At 44.0% G+C, this 24,250-nt stretch overlaps 1 protein-coding gene across 1 annotated transcript in view; it reads right to left on the reverse strand.

Moving 5' to 3' along the window:
- The window catches only part of TGFBI (transforming growth factor beta induced), a 172,959-nt gene that overhangs the window by 34,729 nt on the left and 113,980 nt on the right, over window positions 1-24,250 (reverse strand). The window contains exon 14 of the mRNA XM_073571608.1: window positions 1,690-1,789. Within this exon, the coding sequence (XP_073427709.1) occupies window positions 1,690-1,789 (100 nt within the window). The remainder of the gene's footprint in view (window positions 1-1,689; window positions 1,790-24,250) is intronic.

Below are 24,250 nucleotides of genomic sequence, written 5' to 3' on the forward strand. Positions count from 1 at the left end.
TTTTATATCCTCATTTTCTTGCAGTATCCACAGATAGTAATGGAGAGAGGAGTGAACATCCATACCCACACTCACATCATTTATTATTTTACAGGAAAATTAAGAAAGTTAATAGGGCCCAGATGTTTGGCAAACAACTTTCTGATATGTAATGCTTATTCTGTAGATGTTTCATGAATATATATGTAAATGTACCATACCAAACAACAATACCAAAGCCATTGCCTTACCTAGCCTATAATCTCTGCCCTTCCAATGATTTATAAAGCTAAATGGCTAAGAAAACTATTTGAGAGAGCTGGAATGAAATCTAACAGTTGTGCAGATGAATCACAGGTATTTAATTAGGAGAATGTATTGTTTCATAATGATACTGTTTTATCTACTAAATACATCTGCATGTGTTATGATTATAGAATTATGACCGAACTAGATTTTGTTTTCATTTATTCCCAGTCTTTATCAGGAAAATGCCAAGTTCTGACAGTTATTGAACCAAATCAGTTTAGCATATGCTGCAAAACTGTCAGCCAAGCCAATTTCCAATGCTCTAACTGTATATAAAGTATATCCAACATTACCGGCACTTTAGGAGTAAGAACATTTACATGGTAAAATATAGCAGAGAAATTCCCAATGTCAGGGTCTCATAGGCTGCAGAAAATGATGAAACGTGATATACTTTTCCCCCAGAGAAATTCCAATGGGGTTCAGTTCGCACTATGAGATTTTGGCAAGTTTTTGATGGTTTTTATTGTCGCTGTTCAAAACTGCATCAAAATGGATGGGATTTTTAGAAATCTCATGCCTACTGAACTTATACTAGTGCAGCGTAAACTGACGTGCAATGCGTATTTCAAATCCGCCACAACAATTTCTCTTGCGGGTACACTGGGTTTCGGCAAAGATTTTCCCCATAGAAATGTATTAGATGCAGATATTCCACAAGTAAAAAACACACATGCATTTTTAGTTTGTTTCCACTGCAAAAACACAGTGAAAATGCATGGAGTCCATTGTATCAATAAAGTTTTATCAAAAATCAAATACCAGAAAGTATAAAAAACGAAGCAGCTTTATTTAAAACTTTATACTCCAAAAAAATGAAAACCTGAACCTGATAGACGCATATAAAAAAACACTCAAAAACGCAATGAAAAAACACAAGTAACCTAATTTAGCTACTACATTCAGGAATATGTAGAAATTCTGCAACATAAAAAACCTCAACAAATATAGCTACAAAACTGATCCATACAAATATGATCCAATAGCCCATAAAAAAAGATTCCTTCAAAAGGCTAAGAAGCGGCCAGTATACGATTGGGCTTTCTTACAGAACCTACTTTCCCATTCTGCAGGCTTGGCATTTTAGAGTTTTTAGATATGACTCTTCGAAGGGTCCTACACAGCAGCATAATTGATGAATCAGATGCAAGATAACTATCCCTTAGAAAACTATGGGATCAGTTCCCTCAGCTCACCTTAAATAAATGGAAACAAGCCCTAACATACCACTGCAGGATCAGAAATGATACGGGGATATTTGTGGTCTGTATGTCTGTAACCGGCAAATCAGTGTTTTGTTGTATTTTAGATACACCAGAGGTTGTGTAGGTATTTATACCATAATCTTTAAAAGTTTATCATGTCCTTTCAAACGTAACTAGAACCACAAGTACATCTTACCTGGCTGTAATATAGTGTTGATAGCATGGACCACACCGTTTGTGGCCATCATGTCTGCTTCAGAAACAGGTGACTTATTAACTAATAACGTGGAATTTCTCTGCAATAAAACATAATTACATGTCACTCTGTTGCACAGAATCACATACTGAAAATTAAAATCATATTTTATCTTTTTTCAAAAAAACAAAACAAAACAAAAACATGGCACTTAAATGAGGTGAAATTGCTGTCCATATGCCTATTCAAAATTTAAAAATTGCAACAATGTCAGAGACAAATTTTGGAATCATTACCCCAATATTCTATACTTGTATAAGTGTCAAATTTAGTGAAATAATAAAAATAACAGATGATTAGCGGTGCATGCTACAATGTTATTCCCCCTACAATTAAAAGGAAGTCAGTTAATTAGTTGGCTAAGGAGGATTTCCAAAAGGTACAAAGGAAAGTTGCTGAATGTAAACTCCTCACCATTAAAATTGCAACCCCAAGTAGGAAAAATCATGGAATTATGAAAATCACAGAAAAAATCACAGACTGTATACACATGATAATAATGTGCAAAAGATGTAAAGATTGAAATAAAATTTTCAAAACATCTTGATTTATTCAGTATCAAGTATGAGCCCTGCATGCAAACATACACACACTTACATACCTTGGCGTGCTATCACTAAGGTCATTAACCCCTTAACCCCCAAGGGTGGTTTGCACGTTCATGACCGGGCTAATTTTTACAATTCTGACCACTGTCCCTTTATGAGGTAATAACTCTGAAACGCTTCCATGGATCCCGGTGATTCTGACATTGTTTTCTCAAGACATATTGTACTTCATGTTAGTGGTAAAATTTCATTCATATAACTTGTGTTTATTTGTGAAAAAAAATGGAAATTTGGCGAAAATTTGAAAATTTCGCAATTTTCCAACTTTGAATTTTTATGCCCTTAAATCACAGAGATATGGCACACAACTTAATAAGTAACATTTCCCACATAAACTAAACCAAAAAAATGGTGAACACAAGGCCAAAATAACATATAAAAAATACAATTTTATTAAAGCATCTAATAAAATCCAATCGACAGGTACATATGGGAACGATGTAGAAGAACGCACACATAGTGGTGGTACATAAGCACATGCAAAGTGACGTACACATCCAGATTAATACACAACAGCATTAGATATACTAATCACACAATTGTGATTTAACCCACATGGGGAAAAAAAACGCTATAATGTATAATGATATCACAGGGAAAATGATGGACATAACAGTGCACAACAGGGATAAATACCACAATCATTTCCCTTAGCCATGTCCATAAAAATCCCACCCTGCTAGCAGTAAGTGACCTCCATGTATTAATCACTACCCCAGAGTTACCATTCCAATAAAGGGTTAAATTACCAGCAGGTCACAGCGGCAGCATAAACTGTGAAGTATCCCGGATGAGCACGTCAGCCCCGACGCGCGTTTCGATCCTCCTTCATCAGGGGGCATAACTACATTGATGGCTGCCTGTCTTTATATACCGCCCGGTCAAAGCGTGTTTAACCGCGCGACCGGAAGTAGCGGTCCCGGACCGGAAGTGACACGCTCCGTTATCAAGACGCCAACGACGCCAGCCAGCGTCGGCGTCATGCTGGAGGAGGAGCCGCAAGGAACCACCAACGCATGAAGACGCCGAAAGCAGGCGGGCGCAGGAGGCGATGACAAACAGGCGCGTACAGGTCGGGAAAGCTAGTCACACAGAAATAAACCAATCAATTAAAAAATACATCAAAGTGACAAAATGTGAAACTGGAAGTATCATAAATAGAGGCTTATACAAAAATACACAGAAATATAGATACCACATATATATATACAGGAAAAAGAAGAGGGATTAACAAAATCCTAGTATTTATTAGCAAAGTAGACATGTATATGGATATCAATCACTTCTTCATCAGCGCTTCCAATGCCAATCATAGGACGTAGTTCCTCATACATTGTCAGGAAAGCCGCTAGTCCGATATATATCCAGCACACATGAGCCATCATCATGCTGATAATTAAACTAAAATATAAAATCAAAAATTAAAATATGGACCACACAAAACCTGAGCGTTCTCCCTAAATCAGAACGGTGTGATCAAAGGAATGGGGCAAAGCTAATATGTTCATTTAATCCAGATGGATGGACAGTGCCCAATGTCCAAATCCACCTGGATTCCAACTGAGCCAACCTCTTAGACGTATTTCCACCACGAATACCAACATTCAACATGTCAATACCTCTAACCCTGAGAAGACTACCATTGCAGCCATGGAAACTCCTGAAATGAGTTTCAGGAGTTTCCATGGCTGCAATGGTAGTCTTCTCAGGGTTAGAGGTATTGACATGTTGAATGTTGGTATTCGTGGTGGAAATACGTCTAAGAGGTTGGCCCAGTTGGAATCCAGGTGGATTTGGACATTGGGCACTGTCCATCCATCAGGATTAAATGAACATATTAGCTTTGCCCCATTCCTTTGATCACACCGTTCTGATTTAGGGAGAACGCTCAGGTTTTGTGTGGTCCATATTTTAATTTTTGATTTTATATTTTAGTTTAATTATCATCATGATGAAGGCTCATGTGTGCTGGATGTGTATCGGACTAGCGGCTTTCCTGACAATGTATGAGGAACTACGTCCTATGATCGGCATTGGAAGCGCTGATGAAGAAGTGATTGATATCCATATACATGTCTACTTTGCTAATAAATACTAGGATTTTTTTAATCCCTCTTCTTTTTCCTGTATATATGTGGTATCTATATTTCTGTGTATTTTTGTATAAGCCTCTATTTATGATACTTCCAGTTTCACATTTTGTCACTTTGATGTATTTTTTAATTGATTGGTTTATTTCTGTGTGACTAGCTTTCCCGACCTGTACGCGCCTGTTTGTCATCGCCTCCTGCGCCCGCCTGCTTTCGGCGTCTTCATGCATTGGTGGTTCCTTGCGGCTCCTCCTCCAGCATGACGCCGACGCTGGCTGGCGTCGTTGGCGTCTTGATAACGGAGCGCGTCACTTCCGGTCCGGGACCGCTACTTCCGGTCGCGGTGGTTAAACACGCTTTGACCGGGCGGTATATAAAGACAGGCAGCCATCAATGTAGTTATGCCCCCTGATGAAGGAGGATCGAAACGCGCATCGGGGCTGACGTGCTCATCCGGGATACTTCACAGTTTCTGCTGCCGCTGTGACCTGCTGGTAATTTAACCCTTTATTGGAATGGTAACTCTGGGGTAGTGATTAATACATGGAGGTCACTTACTGCTAGCAGGGTGGGATTTTTATGGACATGGCTAAGGGAAATGATTGTGGTATTTATCCCTGTTGTGCACTGTTATGTCCATCATTTTCCCTGTGATATCATTATACATTATAGCGTTTTTTTTCCCCATGTGGGTTAAATCACAATTGTGTGATTAGTATATCTAATGCTGTTATGTATTAATCTGGATGTGTACGTCACTTTGCATGTGCTTATGTACCACCACTATGTGTGCGTTCTTCTACATCGTTCCCATATGTACCTGTCGATTGGATTTTATTAGATGCTTTAATAAAATTGTATTTTTTATATGTTATTTTGGCCTTGTGTTCACCATTTTTTTGGTTTAGTTTATGTGCTTTTGGTGATAGGTAGTTGAATCCGCAATTAATCCATGGTAGATGTACAAGTAAAAAACCATGTATATGTGTTTGACCTGTTGGTAACATTTCCCACATGTTTACTTTACATCAGCACAATTTTGGAACAAAAATTTTTTTTTGTTAGGAAGTTATAAGGATTAAAAGTTGACCAGCGATTTCTCATTTTTGCAACACCATTTTATTTTTACGGACCACATCACATTTGAAGCCACTATGAGGGGTCTATATGATAGAAACTACCCAAAAGTGACACCATTCTAAAAACTGCACCACTTAAGGTGCTCAAAATCACATTCAAGAAGTTTATTAACCCTTCAGGTGCTTCACAGGAATTTTTTGAATATTTAAAAAAAAATAAACATTTAACTTGTTTTCACAAAAAAAATACTTCAGGTTCAATTTTTCTTATTTTACCAATGGTAAAAGGAGAAATTGGACTGGAAAAGTTATTGTGCAATTTGTCCTGAGTAAGCTGATACCTGATATGTGGGGGGAAACACTGTTTTGGCACATGACAGAGCTCAGAAGGGAAAGAGCGCCGTTTGACTTTTTCAATGCAAAATTGGCTGGAATTCAGATCGGACGCCATGTCACGTTTAGAGAGCCCCTGATGTACCTAAACAGTGGAAACCCCCCACAAGTGACCCCGTTTTGGAAACTAGACCCCCCAAGGAACTTATCTAGATATGTGGTGAGAACTTTGAACCCACAAGGGCCACACAGAAGTTTATAACGTACAGCGGTATAATTAAAAAATCATATTTTTTCCACAAAAATGATCTTTTCACCTCCAATTTTTATTTTTCCAAAGGTAACGGGACCCTAAAAGTTATTGTGCAATTTGTCCTGAGTACGCTGATTCCCCATATGTGGGTGTAAGCGACTATTTGGGCGCATGGCAGAGCTCGGAAGGGAAGAAGCGCCATTTGACATTTTTAGCTGGAATTGAGATCAGACACCATGTCGCGTTTCGAAAGCCCCCGGTGTACAACAACAGTGGAAACCCCCCACAAATGACACCATTTTGGAAACTAGACCACCTAAGGAACTTATCTAGATATGTGGTGAGCACTTTGAACCCCCAAGGGCCTCACAGAAGTTTACAATGCCCGGGCGTGAAAATAAAAAAATCGTATTTTTTCCATAAACATGATCATTTAGTCCCCAATTTTTTTACTTTCCCAAGAGTACCAGGAGAAAATGGACACCAAAATTTGTTGTCCAATTTGTCCTGAGTACGCTGATACCTCATATGTGGGAGAAAACTACTGTATGAGCACACATCAGGGCTCGGAAGGGAAGTAGTGACATTTTGGAATGCAGACTTTGATGGAATGGTCTGCGGGTGTCATGTGCGTTTGGAGAGCCTCTGATGTGCCTAAACTATTGAAACTCCCCACAATTGACCCCATTTTGGAAACTAGACCCCCCACAGAACTTATCTCGATGTGTGGTGAGCACTTTGAACCCCTAAGGGCTTCACACAAGTTTATAATGCCTGGGCGTGAAAATAAAAAAATCGTATTTTTTCCACAAACATGATCATTTAGTCCCCAATTTTTTACTTTCCCAAGGGTACCAGGAGAAATAGGACCCCAAAAGTTGTTGTCCAATTTGTCCTGAGTACGCTGATACCTCATATGTGGGAGAAAACTACTGTATGGGCACACGTCGGGGCTCGGAAGGGAAGTAGTGATATTTTGGAATACAGACTTTGATGGAATGGTCTGCGGGTGTCATGTGCGTTTGGAGAGCCTCTGATGTGCCTAAACTATTGAAACTCCCCACAAGTGACCCCATTTTGGAAACTAGACTCCCCACGGAACTTATCGAGATGTGTGGTGAGCACTTTGAACCCCCAAGGGCTTCACACAAGTTTATAATGACCGGGCGTGAAAATAAAAAATTTTTATTTTTTCCACAAACATGATCATTTAGTCCCCAATTTTTTTATTTTCCCAAGGGTACCAGGAGAAATTGGACCCCAAAAGTTGTTGTCCAATTTGTCCTGAGTATGCTGATACCTCACATGAGGGACAGAACTACTGTATGAGCACACATCAGGGCTCGGAAGGGAAGTAGTGACATTTTGGAATGCAGACTTTGATGGAATGGTCTGCGGGTGTCATGTGCGTTTGGAGAGCCTCTGATGTGCCTAAACTATTGAAACTCCCCACAAGTGACCCCATTTTGGAAAATAGACCCCCCACAGAACTTATCTAGATGTGTGGTGAGCATTTTGAACCCCCAAGGGCTTCACACAAGTTTATAATGCCCAGGCGTGAAAATAAATTTTTTTTATTTTTTCCACAAACATGATCATTTAGTCCCCAATTTTTTTATTTTCCCAAGGGTACCAGGAGAAATTGGACCCCAAAAGTTGTTGTCCAATTTGTCCTGAGTACGCTGATACCTCACATGTGGGACAGAACTACTGTATGAGCACACATCAGGGCTCGGAAGGGAAGTAGTGACATTTTGGAATGCAGACTTTGATGGAATGGTCTGCGGGTGTCATGTGCGTTTGGAGAGCCTCTGATGTGCCTAAACTATTGAAACTCCCCACAAGTGACCCCATTTTGGAAAATAGACCCCCCACAGAACTTATCTAGATGTGTGGTGAGCATTTTGAACCCCCAAGGGCTTCACACAAGTTTATAATGCCCGGGCGTGAAAATAAAAATTTTTTATTTTTTCCACAAACATGATCATTTAGTCCCCATTTTTTTTATTTTCCCAAGGGTACCAGGAGAAATTGGACCCCAAAAGTTGTTGTCCCATTTGTCCTGAGTACGCTGATACCTCATATGTGGGAGAAAACTACTGTATGGGCACACGTCGGGGCTCGGAAGGGAAGTAGTGACATTTTGGAATAAAGACTTTGATGGAATAGTCTGCGGGTGTCATGTGCGTTTGGAGAGCCTCTGAGGTGCCTAAACTATTGAAACTCCCAACAAGTGACACCATTTTGGAAACTAGACCCCCCACAGAACTTATCTAGATGTGTGGTGAGCACTTTGAACCCCCAAGGGCTTCACACAAGTTTATAACGCCCAGTCGTGAAAATAAAAAAATCATTTTTTTTCCACAAAAATGATATTTTTGAACCCAATTTTTTATTTTCCTAAGGGAAACAGGAGAAATAGGACCCCAAAAGTTGTTTTGCAGTTTGTCCCGAGTAGGTTGATACCCCATATGTAGGGGTAAAACACTCTTTGGGCGCATGGCAGAGCTTGGAAGGGAAGGAGAATCATTTGACTTTTTCAACGCAGAATAGGCTGGAATTGAGATCAGAAGCCATGTTGCGTTTGGAGAGCACCTGATGTGCCTAAACAGTGGAAACCCCCCAATTATAACTCCAACCCTAACCCCAACACACCCCTAACCCTAATCTCAGCCCTAACCCTAGCCCTAACCCTAACCCTAATGGGAAAATGGAAATAAATACATATTTTAAATTTTATTATTTTTCCCTAACTAAAGGGGGTGATAACAGGGGGTTTGATTTACTATTTATGGCGGTTTTTATATTTGGCAGCTGTCACCCGCTAAAAGACGCTTTTTATTGTAAAAATAGTTTTTGCATCACCACATATTGAGAGCTATAATTTTTCCATATTTTGACCCACTGAGGCTAGTTTCACACTTGCTTTTTTTTGCAGCGCGTTTTTCCCGCAAAAAAACGCATTGAAAAAACGCATACAAAAGCATACAACTGCTGCGTTTTTTTCAAGCATTTTTATGAGCATGCATGAAAAAAACGCAGCGTTTTTATGCGTTTGTATGCGTTTTTAGTGCGTTTTTACCGCGTTTGCGGTTTTTTCCAACATTAGGTGGCCCCTCACACTAACCCAAACCATGACTTTACTAACCCTAACCCTAACCCTAACCCTGACCCTAACCCTAACCTTGACCCTAACCCTTAACCAAACCATACTTAACCCTAACCCAAAACCTAAACCCTAACTAACCCTAACCCTGACCCTAACCCTAATCCTGACCCTAACCCTAACCCTAACCCTAACCCTGACCCTAACCCTAACCCTGACCCTAACCCTTAACCAAACCATACTTAACCCTAACCCAAACCCTAACTAACCTTAACCCTAACCCTAACCCTAACCCTTAACCAAACCATACTTAACCCTAACCCAAACCCTAACTAACCCTAACCCTAACCCTAACCCTAACCCTGACCATAACCCTTAACCAAACCATACTTAACCCTAACCCAAACCCTAAACCCTAACTAACCCTAACCCTGACCCTAACCCTGACCCTAACCCTAACCCTAACCCTGACCCTAACCCTAACCCTGACCCTAACCCTAACCCTAACCCTGACCCTAACCCTTAGCCAAACAATACTTAACCCTAACTAACCTTAACCCTAACCCTAACCCTAACCCTGACCCTAACCCTTAACCAAACCATACTTAACCCTAACCCTGACCCTAACCCTAACCCTGACCCTAACCCTTAACCAAACCATACTTAACCCTAACCCTGACCCTAACCCCAACCCTAACCCTGACCCTGACCCTAACCCTAACCCTAAACCCCCTTAACTAACCCTAACTCTAACCCAAACCCCTAAATTCCATGGTTAACAAAAAAAACGCATGTGCAGAAAAACGCATACATAAGCATGCCAATGCGCACATATGCGCACCCATAGACTTATATTGGGTGTCTTGCTGTAAAAAAACGCATTGCGCGCGCATGCGTTTTTTTGAGGCAAATCGGATGCACAAAAAATGCAACAGGTTGCATTTTGTGCGCCCGAGCGCATACTGCAAAAAAACGCATGCGCGGTAAAACGCGTACAAACGCATGTGTATGCGCACATAAGCGCATCCCATGCAAAGTATAGGGAAAAAAAACGCATGCGCTATTTAGCGCTAAATTACCGCGAAAAAAAACGCAAATGTGAAACCAGCCTGAGTCATGTGAGGTCTTATTTTTTGCGGGACGAGTTGACGTTTTTATTGGTGCCATTTTCGGGCACGTGTCATTTTTTAATCGCTTTTTATTCCGATTTTTGGGACGCAGAATGAACAAAAACCAGCGTTTCATGAATTTCTTTTGGGTGGTGCGTTTACACCGTTCCGCGTGTGGTAAAATTGATAAAGCGTTTTTATGCTTCAGTTCAGTACGGTTACACCGATACCTCATTATGTCATTATGCAATAAAAACAATTTTATATAAAAAATAATTATTTTTGCATCGCTTTATTCTGTGAGCTATAACTTTTTTTATTTTTTCTCTGATAATGCTGTGTGGTGGCTAGTTTTTTGCGGGACAAGATGACATTTTCAGGGGTGCCATGGATATTTATATGCGTCTTTTTGATCGTGTGTTATTGAACTTTTTGTTTGGCGGTATGATAATAAAGCATTATTTTTCGCTTCGTTTTTTATTATTATTTTTTAAGGGGTTTGCTACAGGGGTTAACTAATGGGACAGTTTTATAGGGCAGGTCGTTACGGACGCGGTGATACCAAATATGTGTACTTTTATTGTTTTTTTTATTTCACACTATTTTTTTTAACTTTATTAGGTTGTCCCAGGGGGGACATCACTGTCCTGTGACAGATCGCTGATCTGTCACATCACAGATCACTGTGACAGATCAGCGATCTGTCACAGGCATTGAAGCAGACTTCCTCTTGCCTGCAGGGAAGGAGCCCCCCGCAGCAGTGCTGCACATTGCGCTGCTGTGGGGAGCTCAGGGAAGCACGGAGGGAGCCCCCTCACTGCCGATGCTTCCCTTTAACCCCCGGTACACCGCGATCGTGTTTGATTGCGGTGTGCAAGGGGTTAACGTATCGGGGGCGGTCCGTGACTGCCCCTGACACATTGTGCCGGGTGTCAGCTGTGATAATCAGCTGACACTAGGCCGCGATCAGCGGCGCTCACCACGCTCCCAGGGCACATGGACGGGATAGTACGTCACATGGCAGAAAGGGGTTAATGGTTGCATGAAGAATGTTCTGCCGCACTAAATGCACTTGGGCATGCAAAATATCATGATCCACTGCTGGCAGCACCCTTTATAATTGACAGCTATTAAATATTATTTATGGCTATTCATTTTTACTCTCAACTCTGTAATGGGTATATTTGCTGACATGACATTTACGTTATTCTTGTGCACTTAGCATGGGCAGGTGTACACCATGTGGACTTCAATGAATGGACAAAACAGGTGTTTTGTGATTATATATGTAAATATATATATATATATATATATATATATATATATATATACTAGCTGAACAGCCCGGCGTTGCCTGGGCATAGTAACCAACTGTGGTTAGTTATAACAAATTATAATGATGATATTGCACATAAAAACCATGCATCTAATCCTATCCTTTTTTTGATACTGCCTGCTGAGCCGTGTATCTAATCTTATTCTGTGTGATACTGTCTGCTGAGCCGTGTATCTAATACTATTCTGTGTGATACTGTGTGCTGAGCCATGTATCTAATCCTATCCTGTTTGATACTGTCTGCTGAGCCGTGTATCTATTCCTATCCTGTGTGATACTGTGTGCTGAGCTGCATATCTAATCCTATCCTGTGTGATACTGACTTCTGAGCTGTGTATCTAATCCTATCTTGTGTGATACTGTCTGCTGAGCCATGTGTCTAATCCTCTCCTGTGTGATACTGACTGCTGAGCTGTGTATCTAATCCTCTCCTGTGTGATACTGACTGCTGAGCTGTGTATCTAATCTTATCCTGTGTGATACTGACTGCTGTGCCGTGTATCTAATCCTATCCTGTGTGATACTGGGCTCCGCCTGCAGTCTGTGTCAGAGGGTGGTCTGTGTTGGCACAGTAATAAATTGTGCTATTTCCAGCTTTACAGAAGGACGATAACACCATAGAAATGATAAGGATAATAGGCCTCAGTTACTACAAATGTCTACAAAGAAAACTGTTGCTGATAGCAACCAATCACAGCTAATTTTTCATCTTTTAAACAGCTCTGTGACAACGTGGCGAGTTTTGAGTGGTGACTTTTGTGTTTTGACTTTTAACTGGCGAGGTTGGTGTATGTGTGGTGAAATGTGTGCTGAGGGTGGTATAAGTGTTGAAGCACATGGTAGTGTGAGGCGCATTTTGTGTGTGTGTTCATATCCCCATGTGTGGTGAGTATCTCTGGCGCCATCACTCTCATTCTTTAAGTCCCCCTTGTTCACATCTGGCAGCTGTCAATTTGCCTCCAACACTTTTCCTTTCACTTTTTCCCCATTATGTAGATAGGGGCAAAATTGTTTGGTGAATTGGAATGCGCGGGGTTAAAATTTCGCCTCACAACATAGGCTATGACGCTCTCGGGGTCCAGACGTGTGACTGTGCCAAATTTTTTGGCTGTAGCTGCGATGGTGCGGATGCCAATCCCGGACATACACACACACATACATACACACACATCCACATTGAGCTTTATTTATTAGATTGCTACAGGACACTCAGGGAAGAGCTGGTAACTAGTGTTGTGCATTCCGATACTGCAAATATCGGGTATCGGCCGACATTCGCGGTATCGGAATTCCGATACTGAGTTCCGATACTTTTAGCATATCGAATACTGGAATCGGAAGTTCCCATATTGCTATGAGCCAGTTTGATTTGATTCAGCCAATGAGAAATCCTAAGAAGTGTGGGCACATCCTGTTAGGCATGTAGGCATGTTAACTAATGGCATGGCTGTGACTGGCTGCTGAAATGATGTCATGATGCACTATAAAATCCGCCGCCGCCATTTTGGGCTCACTCTGCTGTGAATTCAGTTAGGGACAGGACGCTGCTCTTCTGACTCTGAGGGACAGTTAGAGATAGCAATTTTCTATATTGTGCTTTACCCAGGCTACTTTAGCAACCCCTGTGTGAAGCTTTCTTTTGCCTTGCAGCGCTGTTCACAGCTGTCTGCAAGGTCTGTGTGTGTAAGTGCAGCTCACGGTGTAGTGTGTTCTGCATACACCTCTGGTTGTAGGCCACTCAGCGTGCGTTACTGTCTCATACGTATTTTTTTTTTTTTTATTGTTGCTCATTTTTACTGATTTTTCCTATTAGTGTGCATACATCTGTATCCATCTACATTGGTTGCAAACACTATATAGGAGTAGATAGCGGAGCCTTTCTGCAACCTTTCAGTGCTGGTGCACAGTTCTCTGCACTGTTCACGGCTGTCTGTGAGGTCTCTGTGTGTGAGTGCAGCTCACTCTGTAGTGTGTTCTGCAGACCCCTCTGGTTGTAGTCCACTCAGCGTGCGTCACTGCCTCATACATTGTCCTTTTTTGCTGTAGTGCTGCTTATTTTTCCTGAATTTCTCCTATTAGTGTGCTTCCATCTGTATACAGCTAGATTGGAGTAGATAGAGGAGCCTTTTTGCTGGCTTGTGCCCTGCAGCCCCAGCCAGATTAGTATTAGCCTATTTTTTGGAGCCTCATCTATTGCATTGTAGGTTACCTTCCTGCATTGTAATAGCTCCAAAAAGTTTGTGATACTATCGCTTTTACATCTTCGATCACATCCTTTTTGTTTTTTTGAAAATAAAGTTCACCAAACACTCCACTTTACAGTTGTGTAGGCCACATTAGCTCATATTAAAGTGTAGTCCACACACTTTATAAAATTAGTGTTTCTTATACCTGTTAGCAGCTGTTCAGGAATAAGCACACTAAGCCCTAAGTACTTTTCTGCCTATCTTTATCAGTCTACCAAGATGAAGAAGGCAGGGAGTAAGGGTACCGTTACACCTAGCGACTCACCAGCGATCCCGACCAGCGATATGATGCTGTCAGGATCGCTCGTGAATCGCTGGGTGGTCGCTAGTGAGCTGCCGCACAGGCAGATCTCACCAGCGACATCGCATGGGACGGGGATCGCTACTTACCTGTCACACTAGGGGATCCTGCGTCCTTCCGCCCGGCTCCACGCGTCGCTCGTCGTCACAGCAGGAAGCGCTGCAGGAAGTGACCGACAAGGAATGGTCCAGCAGCTTCTCGCGCGATCAGCGATAACCAGCGGGGGAGCCGGTCGAAGGTAAGTATCACATGCAGTCCTGGAGGAGAAGGTTTAAACCTGCAGTCCCATCCATCATCATGGGTAATGTACGATCGCTTGGTAACAAGTCGGATGAACTGCTGGCTCTGAGTAAGACCCAGAAGGAGTTCAGGGAATGCAGTCTCATGTGCTTTACAGAAACCTGGTTGCATGAGGACGTCCCGGATTCAAGTATATCGGTACCGGGGTTTCAAATGGTTCGGGCTGACAGGGACAGAGTGAAGTGCGGTAAGAAGAAGGGTGGAGGAGTGATACTGTACATTAACAACAGATGGTGTAATCAGGGGCATGTAACAGTAAAGGAGAGACATTGTTGCCCAAACATTGAACTATTAGCAGTGGGCCTCAGGCCTTACTATCTGCCTAGAGAATTCTCTCTTGTTATTGCAGTGGTGTCGTATATACCACCATCTGCAAATCCAGAGGCAGCTGGGGATGTACTGTCTGGGGTGATTGCCCGGCTTCAGACGAAACACCCTAACTCTCTAACTGTCATTTCTGGGGATTTTAATAGAGCCAAGATCTCATTACCAAAATTCTATCAATATGTCAAATGTTCTACAAGGGACAATTATATATTGGATCTCCTCTATGCCAGTGTTAAGGATGCTTACTCATCATCTGCATTGCCCCCCCTGGGGAAATCTGACCACAATCTCATACTATTGTCTCCAGCTTATCAACCAGTTGTCTGCAAACAACCAGCGACAATTAAACGGATAAGGAAATGGTCTCCGGCAGCTGAAAAGACTTTACAAGACTGCTTTGAATGCACAGACTGGGAGGTGTTATGTGCCAGGGAACCTAATGATGATGTTAATGAGGTTACCAGGAGAGTTACTGATTACATCAACTTTTGTACTGACAATATTGTACCTATTCATGAGGTTCGGTGTTTTGCAAACAATAAGCCTTGGATTACAAAAGAATTGAAACATCTACTAAACAGGAAAAAAAAAGCTTTTGAAAGGAAGGACAAGGAGGAAATGAAAATTGTTCAGAGAGACTTAAAGGGGAAAATTAGGATTGCCCGTGAAGCATTCAGAATTAAATTGGAAAATAAATTGTCACATAACAACTCCAGAGAAGTGTGGGCTGGAATGAAGCTTTTGACTGGGTTTAAGGCAAGGTCAGATCAGGGGGGTGGGGGGCTGATCATGGCTAATGAAATGAATGTTTTTTTCAACAGATTCAACAATAAATGTGCCATGTCAACAGAGGAGAGGGCCGGGGAGAGACGAGCAATATCAACTGGGGGGAGGAAGTCGGAGTCTTTCTTGATCTCCGAAAATGATGTGAGGGAACAGTTTAGTAAGCTGGTCATGGGTAAAGCAGCAGGGCCTGATGGTATCTGTCCACGTGTCCTCAGAGTGTGTGCGAATCAGTTGTGCACTGTCTTCCAGCACCTGTTTAACTGGAGCTTACAATCACAGAGAGTACCAGTTCTATGGAAGACTTCTTGCCTGGTGCCGGTTCCCAAGACTACCTTCCCGAGCTCCCATAATGACTATAGACCGGTGGCCTTAACATCGCATGTGATGAAGTCCTTGGAGAGAATTGTACTTGCCTACTTGTGTCCGAGGGTGTCTGCTTTTACGGACCCCCTTCAGTTTGCGTATCGGCAGAGTCTGGGGGTGGACGATGCTGTAGCGTATCTACTACAAACAGTACATTCCTTTTTGGACAATGATAGAACCACTGTGCGTGCCATGTTCTTCGATTTCTCCAGTGCATTCAACACCTTACAGCCACTATTATTACGTAAAAAGCTGGTTGAAATGGCGGTTGATGAGGGACTAGTGAATTGGATCATTGATTATCTGTCGGACAGGCCACAGTTTGTGAGGTTGGGGGCGGCCGTATCGGATAGTGTGCGGAGTAGTGTTGGAGCCCCTCAGGGAACGGTGCTGTCGCCATTCCTTTTTACGTTATACACAGCTGATTTTCAGTATAAATCAGACCTTTGTCACCTTCAGAAGTACTCTGATGACTCAGTGATAGTCGGAGGTATTGAGAGAGACCGGGGGGAGGAGGAATACAGAAGGGTGGTTTTGGACTTTGTTGACTGGTGCCAGGCTAACCATTTAGAACTCAACGTAAAGAAAACCAGGGAGCTGGTGTTGAGTTATGGAAGGTGCATGAAGGATTGCTTACCTATCACTATTGATGGTCAGGATGTGGAGATGGTGGAGAATTTCAAATATTTGGGGGTTCACCTGGACAGCAAGCTTGATTGGAGGTGCCATATGGAGAAGGTTTGCAAGAAAGGGATGAGTAGACTTTACTTCCTAAGGAAGTTAAGGTCGTTTAATGTGTGTAGCAAAATGCTTGAAATGTTCTACCAATCCATTGTGGCGAGTGCAATCTTTGATGCAATTATATGCTGGGGTAGTAGTGTGCGCACAGCTGACGCGAATAAGCTGAATAAACTTATCAAGAAGGCTAGTGCGGCGGTGGGTCTACAACTCAGGACTTTCGAGGAGGTATTAGAGGATAGAATTACTAAGAAATGCAAGGCTATAATGAGCAACAATACACACCCGCTCTATGAACTGTTTGCGAAGCAAAAGAGCACATTCAGCAAGCGTCTACTCCAACTAATGTGTAAAAAGGAAAGATATAGAAAATCGTTTGTTCCGACAGCTGTGGGGATGTTTAACAAATGTATAAGTGTAAAGCATCCCAAGACTAAATGAAGTTCAAAGTGTATGGGGGGGAATTGGTGAGTTACAAGTACCAGTCTATCCGCATCTGCTGTCCATATAGACTTATTTTGTAAAGTGTGTATTGTTCTTGTAATGTTCTTGATCTTTGTTCTGCTGCTGTAATACTGTAATTTCCTCCGGGATCAATAAAGTTTATCTAATCTAATCTAATCTAATCTAATCTAATATCGCTAGCAATATCGCTGTAACGTCACAAAATCGGTGACTTTACAGCGATATTGCTGGCGATATCGCAGTGTGTAACGGGGGCTTAAGGCATGTGGTCGTGGGCGTGGAGTTTCAGCAGGGAGAGGACATGGGGATTCTGTGCCTGCTGTGGGCACCAGTGACTCAGCATCCCCCAGTTTTAACAGGGAACAGTCCTTTATGCGCAGCTTTGTAGGAGCTCGCCGTACCCCACTGCTGCGGGAGGAACAAATTGAAGCCATTGTCGGATGGATGGCAGCTAACGCATCGACTTCAATTACTTCCACATCCTCTCAGGTCCAGAGCACTGAAGAGCAACCATCTGTCTCTTCACCACCTGCCAAATTGCCCAGGCAGTCAGAGAGCACTAGACAGGAGCCATCTCATTCTCTAATTCTGTTCTCTGAATTTGTTGGCTTGGAAAGAGGGAGCCAGCCAAGCAGCATTCTAGAATGTGAAGAAGAGGGAGTACGCAGTGATGCACAACAGCTTTGTGTCTCTGAATCTGAAGAGGCAGGTGGGCCAGTGCCTATGGTCAGTACACCTCAGTACGCATCTGATGATGAGACTCAGGTGCCACTTTCTGGTGCGTACTGTGCTGGCGAGACTACCCAGGAGAAGCAGGTGTTTGAAGATGGTAGTGTAGATGATGAGGTCCTTGACCCATCATGGCGTGAGGAAAAGGAAGGTGGTGGGAGCAGCTCTGAGGAAGAGATTCCCCGAACGGCCAAGACAGGAGGGAGAGGGAGGAGGCAGACTTGGTTGCCTGTAGCATCCACTTCGGCACCCATTAGGAGCATTCTTCTTCCAAAACCCAAAACGGGCGCTCCCAGAACTTGCAGTGCGTGGTCCTTTTTTGACACAGTTGCAGATGACATTTGCTTTGTCAAATGCAAGCTGTGTCTTCAGAAAGTCAAAAGAGGGAAAAGTGTCAGCAACCTCAATACCACAAATATGTGGAAAAATGTGCCGACCAAGCACGTGGTGGAGTTATAAAGACACAATGAAGACGTAGGCCAAACTACAGCACCACCTACCACCTCTTCAGCTCGTGTTGTAGCCTCTTCCTCCAGCTCACACACAGCTGGTTCGGCTTCCTCACAGGATCCTCATGGAAGAACCTCTGGCAGTGTTGTACAGAGACCCAGTGTAATTCCACCCACTGCACCATGTTCCCTGTCATCCTCACACTCCCAGGCCACTCTACAGCCATCGGTAGCACAGGCATGGGAGAAATGGTGGCCATACTCGGCAAACCATCCCCGAGCACAGGCTCTGAATGCTGGCATAGCAAAACTATTGTCCCTTGAAATGCTCTCATTCAGGTTGGTGGAGACTGACACCTTCCGTAACTTCATGGCATTGGCAGTCCCACAATACAATGTGCCCAGCCGCTTTTATTTCAGCAGGCAAGCCGTCCCTGCCCTGCAAAAGCATGTGGAGGGAAAAATTAAACATGCGCTACTAAACGCCGTCAGTAGCAAGGTCCACCTGACCACCGATGCGTGGACCAGTAACCATGGACAGGGACGATACCTTTCCCTCACTGCCCATTGGGTCAATGCTGTGGAGCAGTGTACAGATCTTGAGAGTGGCGCTGTACATGTTCTGCCAACTCCAAGGATTGCAGGAATCCTGTCTGTACATATTGACTCCTCCTCATACTCCAGTTCCTCAGAATCAGCGCTACAGGAGCCTGTTACGACCGATATGAGCACAGCCGTGGCCAAACGTCAACAGGCTGTACTGAAATTAATTTCTTTGGGGAATCGAAGCCACACAGCGCAGGAGCTCTGGAATGCCATCAAACAGGAGAGCGACGTGTGGCTTGTGCCAGCGAATCTCCAACCAGGCTTGGTAGTGTGTGACAATGGCCGAAATCTGGTGGCAGCTCTGGGCCTAGGCAACCTCACTCACATCCCATGTCTGGCACATGTGCTCAACTTGGTCGTGCAGTTTTTTGAGGGACTATCCGGTTCTTGATGCACTGCTGCACAAGGTCCGCATAGAGTGCGCTCACTTGCGGTGTTCCAGCATGGCAAGATCGCCCATTGCAGCTCTGCAGTGCCGATTCCGCCTTCCGGAACATCGCATCATATGTGACCTACCCACCAGGTGGTTACATATGTTGGAGCCGTTGTGTGAGCAGCAGGCAGCAGTAATGGAGTACCAGCTGCATCAGGCGCAAACAAGTCGCTCTGTGCGCCGTTCACACTTAACCACCACTGAGTGGGCCTCTATGAAGGACATCTGCCACGTTTTGCGTGCCTTTGATGATTCCACGCGGATGGCGAGAGCAGATGATGCACTAGTCAGCATGACTGTCCCTCTTATCTGCCTGGTTCAAAAAACACTGCAAGCACTAAGGGAGGAGGCTTTGGAAGAGGTGGAGGATGAGGAGTCACAAATGCCATCTGCTTCTGGACAGTCTGCGCAATGTGGTTCCTCACAAAGGCCTAGGCAGGGGACACTTTGTGAGGTGGATGAGGAGGAGTCAATGGAGGAGGAAGACATCTCTCCAGAGGAGAGAGGTACACAATGCTCTAGTAGTCAGTATGTAGAGCGAGGGTGGGGTGATGCAGAGCAGGCAGAAATGACGCCTCAAGCAGGGGACAGCGTTTCTTGGCCAGTTGGGAGTCTGCAGCACATGGTTGATTTCATGCTGCTGTGTCTGAGAAACGACCGCCGCATCGCCCACATTCTCAACACGGCTGATTATTGTGTGTACACCCTCCTAGATCCTCGCTACCGGGACAACTTACAAAGCCTCGTAACACCATTGAACCGGGAGCGTAAAATGCGGGAGTACCAAGACACACTGGTGCATTCCATCATGTTCTCCATTCCACCTGAGAGCAGTGCTGCTAGTGCTTTAGAAAGCAGCTCTGTGCATCGAGGCAGTGGAGGAAGCTCTGCACAAAGAGGGAGCAGAGGCAGCGCCTCAGCACAAGGCAAGACCAGTATGGCCCAAATGTGGCTAAGTTTTGTGTGCCCGCCACAAATGTCTACACCACCACAGACGGCTCCAGTCAGCAGGAGGCAATGTTTCCGTCAGATGGTGACAGACTACATGTCTTGCCCTCTCAGTGTACTCCCAGTCGGCTCTTCCCTCTTCAAGTTTTGGGTCTCTAAGCTAGATACATGGCCAGAGCTTAGCCAGTATGCATTGGAGGTACTGACTTGCCCTGCTGCTAGTGTATTATCGGAACGCGTCTTTAGTGCCGCAGGTGGTGTACTAACAGACCGTCGCATGCGACTATCCTCCGATAACGTTGACCGGCTTACTTTTCTGAAAATGAACAAGGCCTGGATCTCGCTGGAATTTGCCAGTCCTCTTCCAGAATAAATAATTGGTTGGCAACAGTATCCAGGTCTCCTGTTGTGTTCATGTTTCTATCACCTGAACTGTAATCCCTGGGCTCCCACCCCGCCAGTTGTTGCTCAGAAGTGCCATCTGCACAGAGAAAAACACTAGCTCCTGTGTTAGTGGGGTTCAGTAACATCAGCTGCTCCCCTACTGTGTGTCCGACAATATCTCCTGCTCTCTTCACATTCACACTACAACTGATTTAAAACTTGCTCCAATTAGGCCTCAGCCTACTCCATGATTGACCCTGGGCTCCAACACCGCCAGTTGCTGCTCAGAAGTGCTATCTGCACAGAGAAAAACACTAGCTCCTGTGTTAGTGGGGTTCAGTAACGTCAGCTGCTCCCCTGCTGTGTGTCCGGCAATATCTCCTGCTCCCTCCACATTCACACTACAACCGATTTAAAACTTGCTCAAATTAGGCCTCAGCCTACTCCATGATTGACCCTGTGCTCCAACACCGCCAGTTGCTGCTCAGAAGTGCCGTCTGCACAGAGAAAAACACTAGCTCCTGTGTTAGTGGGGTTCAGTAACGTCAGCTGCTCCCCTCCTGCGTGTCCGGCAATATCTCCTGCTCCCTCCACATTCACACTACAACTGATTTAAAACTTGCTCCAATTAGGCCTCAGCCTACTCCATGATTGACCCTGGGCTCCAACACCACCAGTTGTTGCTCAGAAGTGCCGTCTGCACAGAGAAAAACACTAGCTCCTGTGTTAGTGGGGTTCAGTAACGTCAGCTGCTCCCCTGCTTTGTGTCCGGCAATATCTCCTGCTCCCTCCACATTTACACAACTACAGATTTTAAACTTGCTCCAAATAGGCCTCTGTCTCCACTCTGTTTGTAGTATTTACCCTGGGTTCCAGCAGCGCCAGCTGGTTCCCGGCAGTGTCTTTGGCACGGGTACTCCCTCCTGCCCAGCCTGGTTCCAGCACGTCAGCTGTTTCCGGGTAATGTCAACGTCACTTTGCCTCCAAAACTTTGTCCTGTCTTGTTGCGGTCGGGTTAGCCGACTCTATGTTGCCTGCAGTTTAGGTGCTTCCTATGTGGGCTGCGGGATCTGGCAAGACAGGCTGGTTCCGTAGTGCCAATAGGACAAGCACCCCCTGTAGGAATGTGGGTTTCGGTAACTGCGGCCGGCTCACGGCCTTGCAACTTTCTTTTTCATGGGTACCTTCTGCTACCCATCTGGGTTCCAGCACCGTCAGCTGGTTCTCAGCAGTGCCTTTGGCTTAGGTGCCTCCATCTCGGTATCCGAGTTCCAGCAACGTCTGCTGGTCCTTGGTATTGCTTTCTAGCACAGGTACCTCCTGCTTAGTAACTGGATTCCAGTACCATCAGCTGGTTCTTGGTAGTGCCATTGGCTCTTGTTCCTTCTGCTGCCCCTCCGGGTTCCAGCACCATCAGCTGGTTCTCGGCAGTGCCTTTGGCTTAGGTGCCTCCATCTCCGTATCCAAGTTCCAGCAACGTCTGCTGGTCCTTGGTAGTGCTTTCTAGCACAGGTACCTCCTGCTTAGTAACCGGGCTCCAGTACCATCAGCTGGTCCTCGGTAGTGCCATTGGCTCTTGTTCCTTTCGCTGCCCCTCCGGGTTCCGGCACCATCAGCTGGTTCTCGGTAGTTCCATTGGCTCTTGTAGCTTCTGCTACCTATCTGGGTTCCAGCACCGTCTGCTGGTTCTCGGCAGTGTCTTTTGCACGGGTACTCCCTCCTGCCCAGCCTGGTTCCAGCACACCAGCTGTTTCCGGGTAGTGTCAACTTCACTTTGCCACCAATATGTTGTCCTGTCGTGTTGTGGTCGGGTTAGCTGACTCTATGGTGCCTGCAGTTTAGGTGCTTCCTATGTGGGCTGCGGGATCTGGCAATAAAGGCTGGTTCTGTAGTGCCAATAGGACAAGCACCCCCTGTAGGACTGTGGGTTTTGTCTGGTTCTCGGTTGTGCCATTAGCTCTTGTTCCTTCTGCTACCCATCCGGGTTCCAGTACTGTCAGCTGGTTCTCGGCAGTTCCTCAGCCTTCTTGTACCTTCTGCTGCATTTCCAAGTTCAAGTTTTTTTAAATGGTTTTTGGTAATCACTCTGGATCTCCCTGATGACGACCCTGAAAACGATGACCCTGAAGACCACCCCGAAGAAGACGACGACTCCAAAGACGATGACCCTGAAGACGACAACCCTGAAGACCACCCCGAAGAAGACCAAAAAGATGACCCTGAAGAAGATGACCAAGAGGACAAAGAACATGAAGACAACCACCAAGATGCAGAACAACAAGAGACAGAAGACCAAGAAGCAGCAGAACAAAAAGCAGATGAACAAAAAGCAGAAGAACATTAAGCATAAGACTAAAAATCAAAGCAAAAGATATTATCTAAATTATAAGCAGAAGAAGACTAAGCAGTGTATGGGGGTGAGTCCGTTCCTCCTCATGGTGCCCCTGGAAAATGCCTGCTGCTGCAAGCCAAACTGAACGCGGACAAATCCTGTTGTAAATCTTTTGTAACAGGCAGAACGGAATGTGTAATCTTCAAACTTTTATAGATAACAACTACAGGAATGCCTGTCACAAATAAGAATATGATGAAGAAGAAGAATAGGAAGAAGAAGAAGAAGTAGAATATGAAGAAGAATAATAGTTGAATAAGAAGAATATGAAGAATGTAAAAAAAAGAATAATATGAAGAAGGTGAAGAAGAAGATGAATAAGGTGAAGAAGAAGTTGATTAAAAAGATGCTGCTGCTGCTGCTGAGGATCATGAAGGAGAAAGTGTGGGAGAAGTAAAAAAGAAGGTGAAGAGCATGGAAGTAGTGAAACATACATATCTGACAAAATATAAAAAAGGTTAACATTGTCAATATCTTTGTAACTACGAACGTCTTAAAAAAAAAAATTATTCCTGCTATTCCATTTGATTGGGCTAAACCTCTATGCCTTTAATGTCTCCTCCACCTCCCCCAATACATTCTACATTATTCTTTAGTTGTTTTTCTTCATGTAGAATTAACCTACAAGGAAAGAAAGGGTTTATTTTAATCCCGATATTTCTGTCCCATTGACTTGCATTGGTTTCCTGTATCGGAATCGGCGATACAAGATACTTTTTGGGTATCGGTCCGATCTAATCCGATCCGATATTTCACGATATCGGAAGGTATCGCTCAACACTACTGGTAACTCTTCATTCGTGATTCTTGCCATTCGGGGGTCTCTACGTTTAAGAGTTGACATATTCTCCTGGGGCCTACTATAGCCTGGACTTTGACACTTATGTATAAGCAGGTGACACGTGCTCCTGTGACTTACTGTAACTTGGACTGATACTCATGGACAAGTAGCTGATAAAACTTTTACGCATGATGCAGTGAAAAATGAATGAATAAACCGCAACCAATTCAATGAACTAACCATGGGATTAATTCACATTTTATATTTTACTACAATGATTCTTTTTGGTGAACAATCCAATAAACTACTACATTTTTAAAAAGTATTATCCTGACATTT

Source organism: Dendrobates tinctorius, unplaced genomic scaffold (genome assembly GCF_039654945.1).
Source record: "Dendrobates tinctorius isolate UK_male_01 unplaced genomic scaffold, ASM3965494v1 ptg000001l, whole genome shotgun sequence".
In the NCBI taxonomy this organism is placed as follows: domain Eukaryota; kingdom Metazoa; phylum Chordata; class Amphibia; order Anura; family Dendrobatidae; genus Dendrobates; species Dendrobates tinctorius.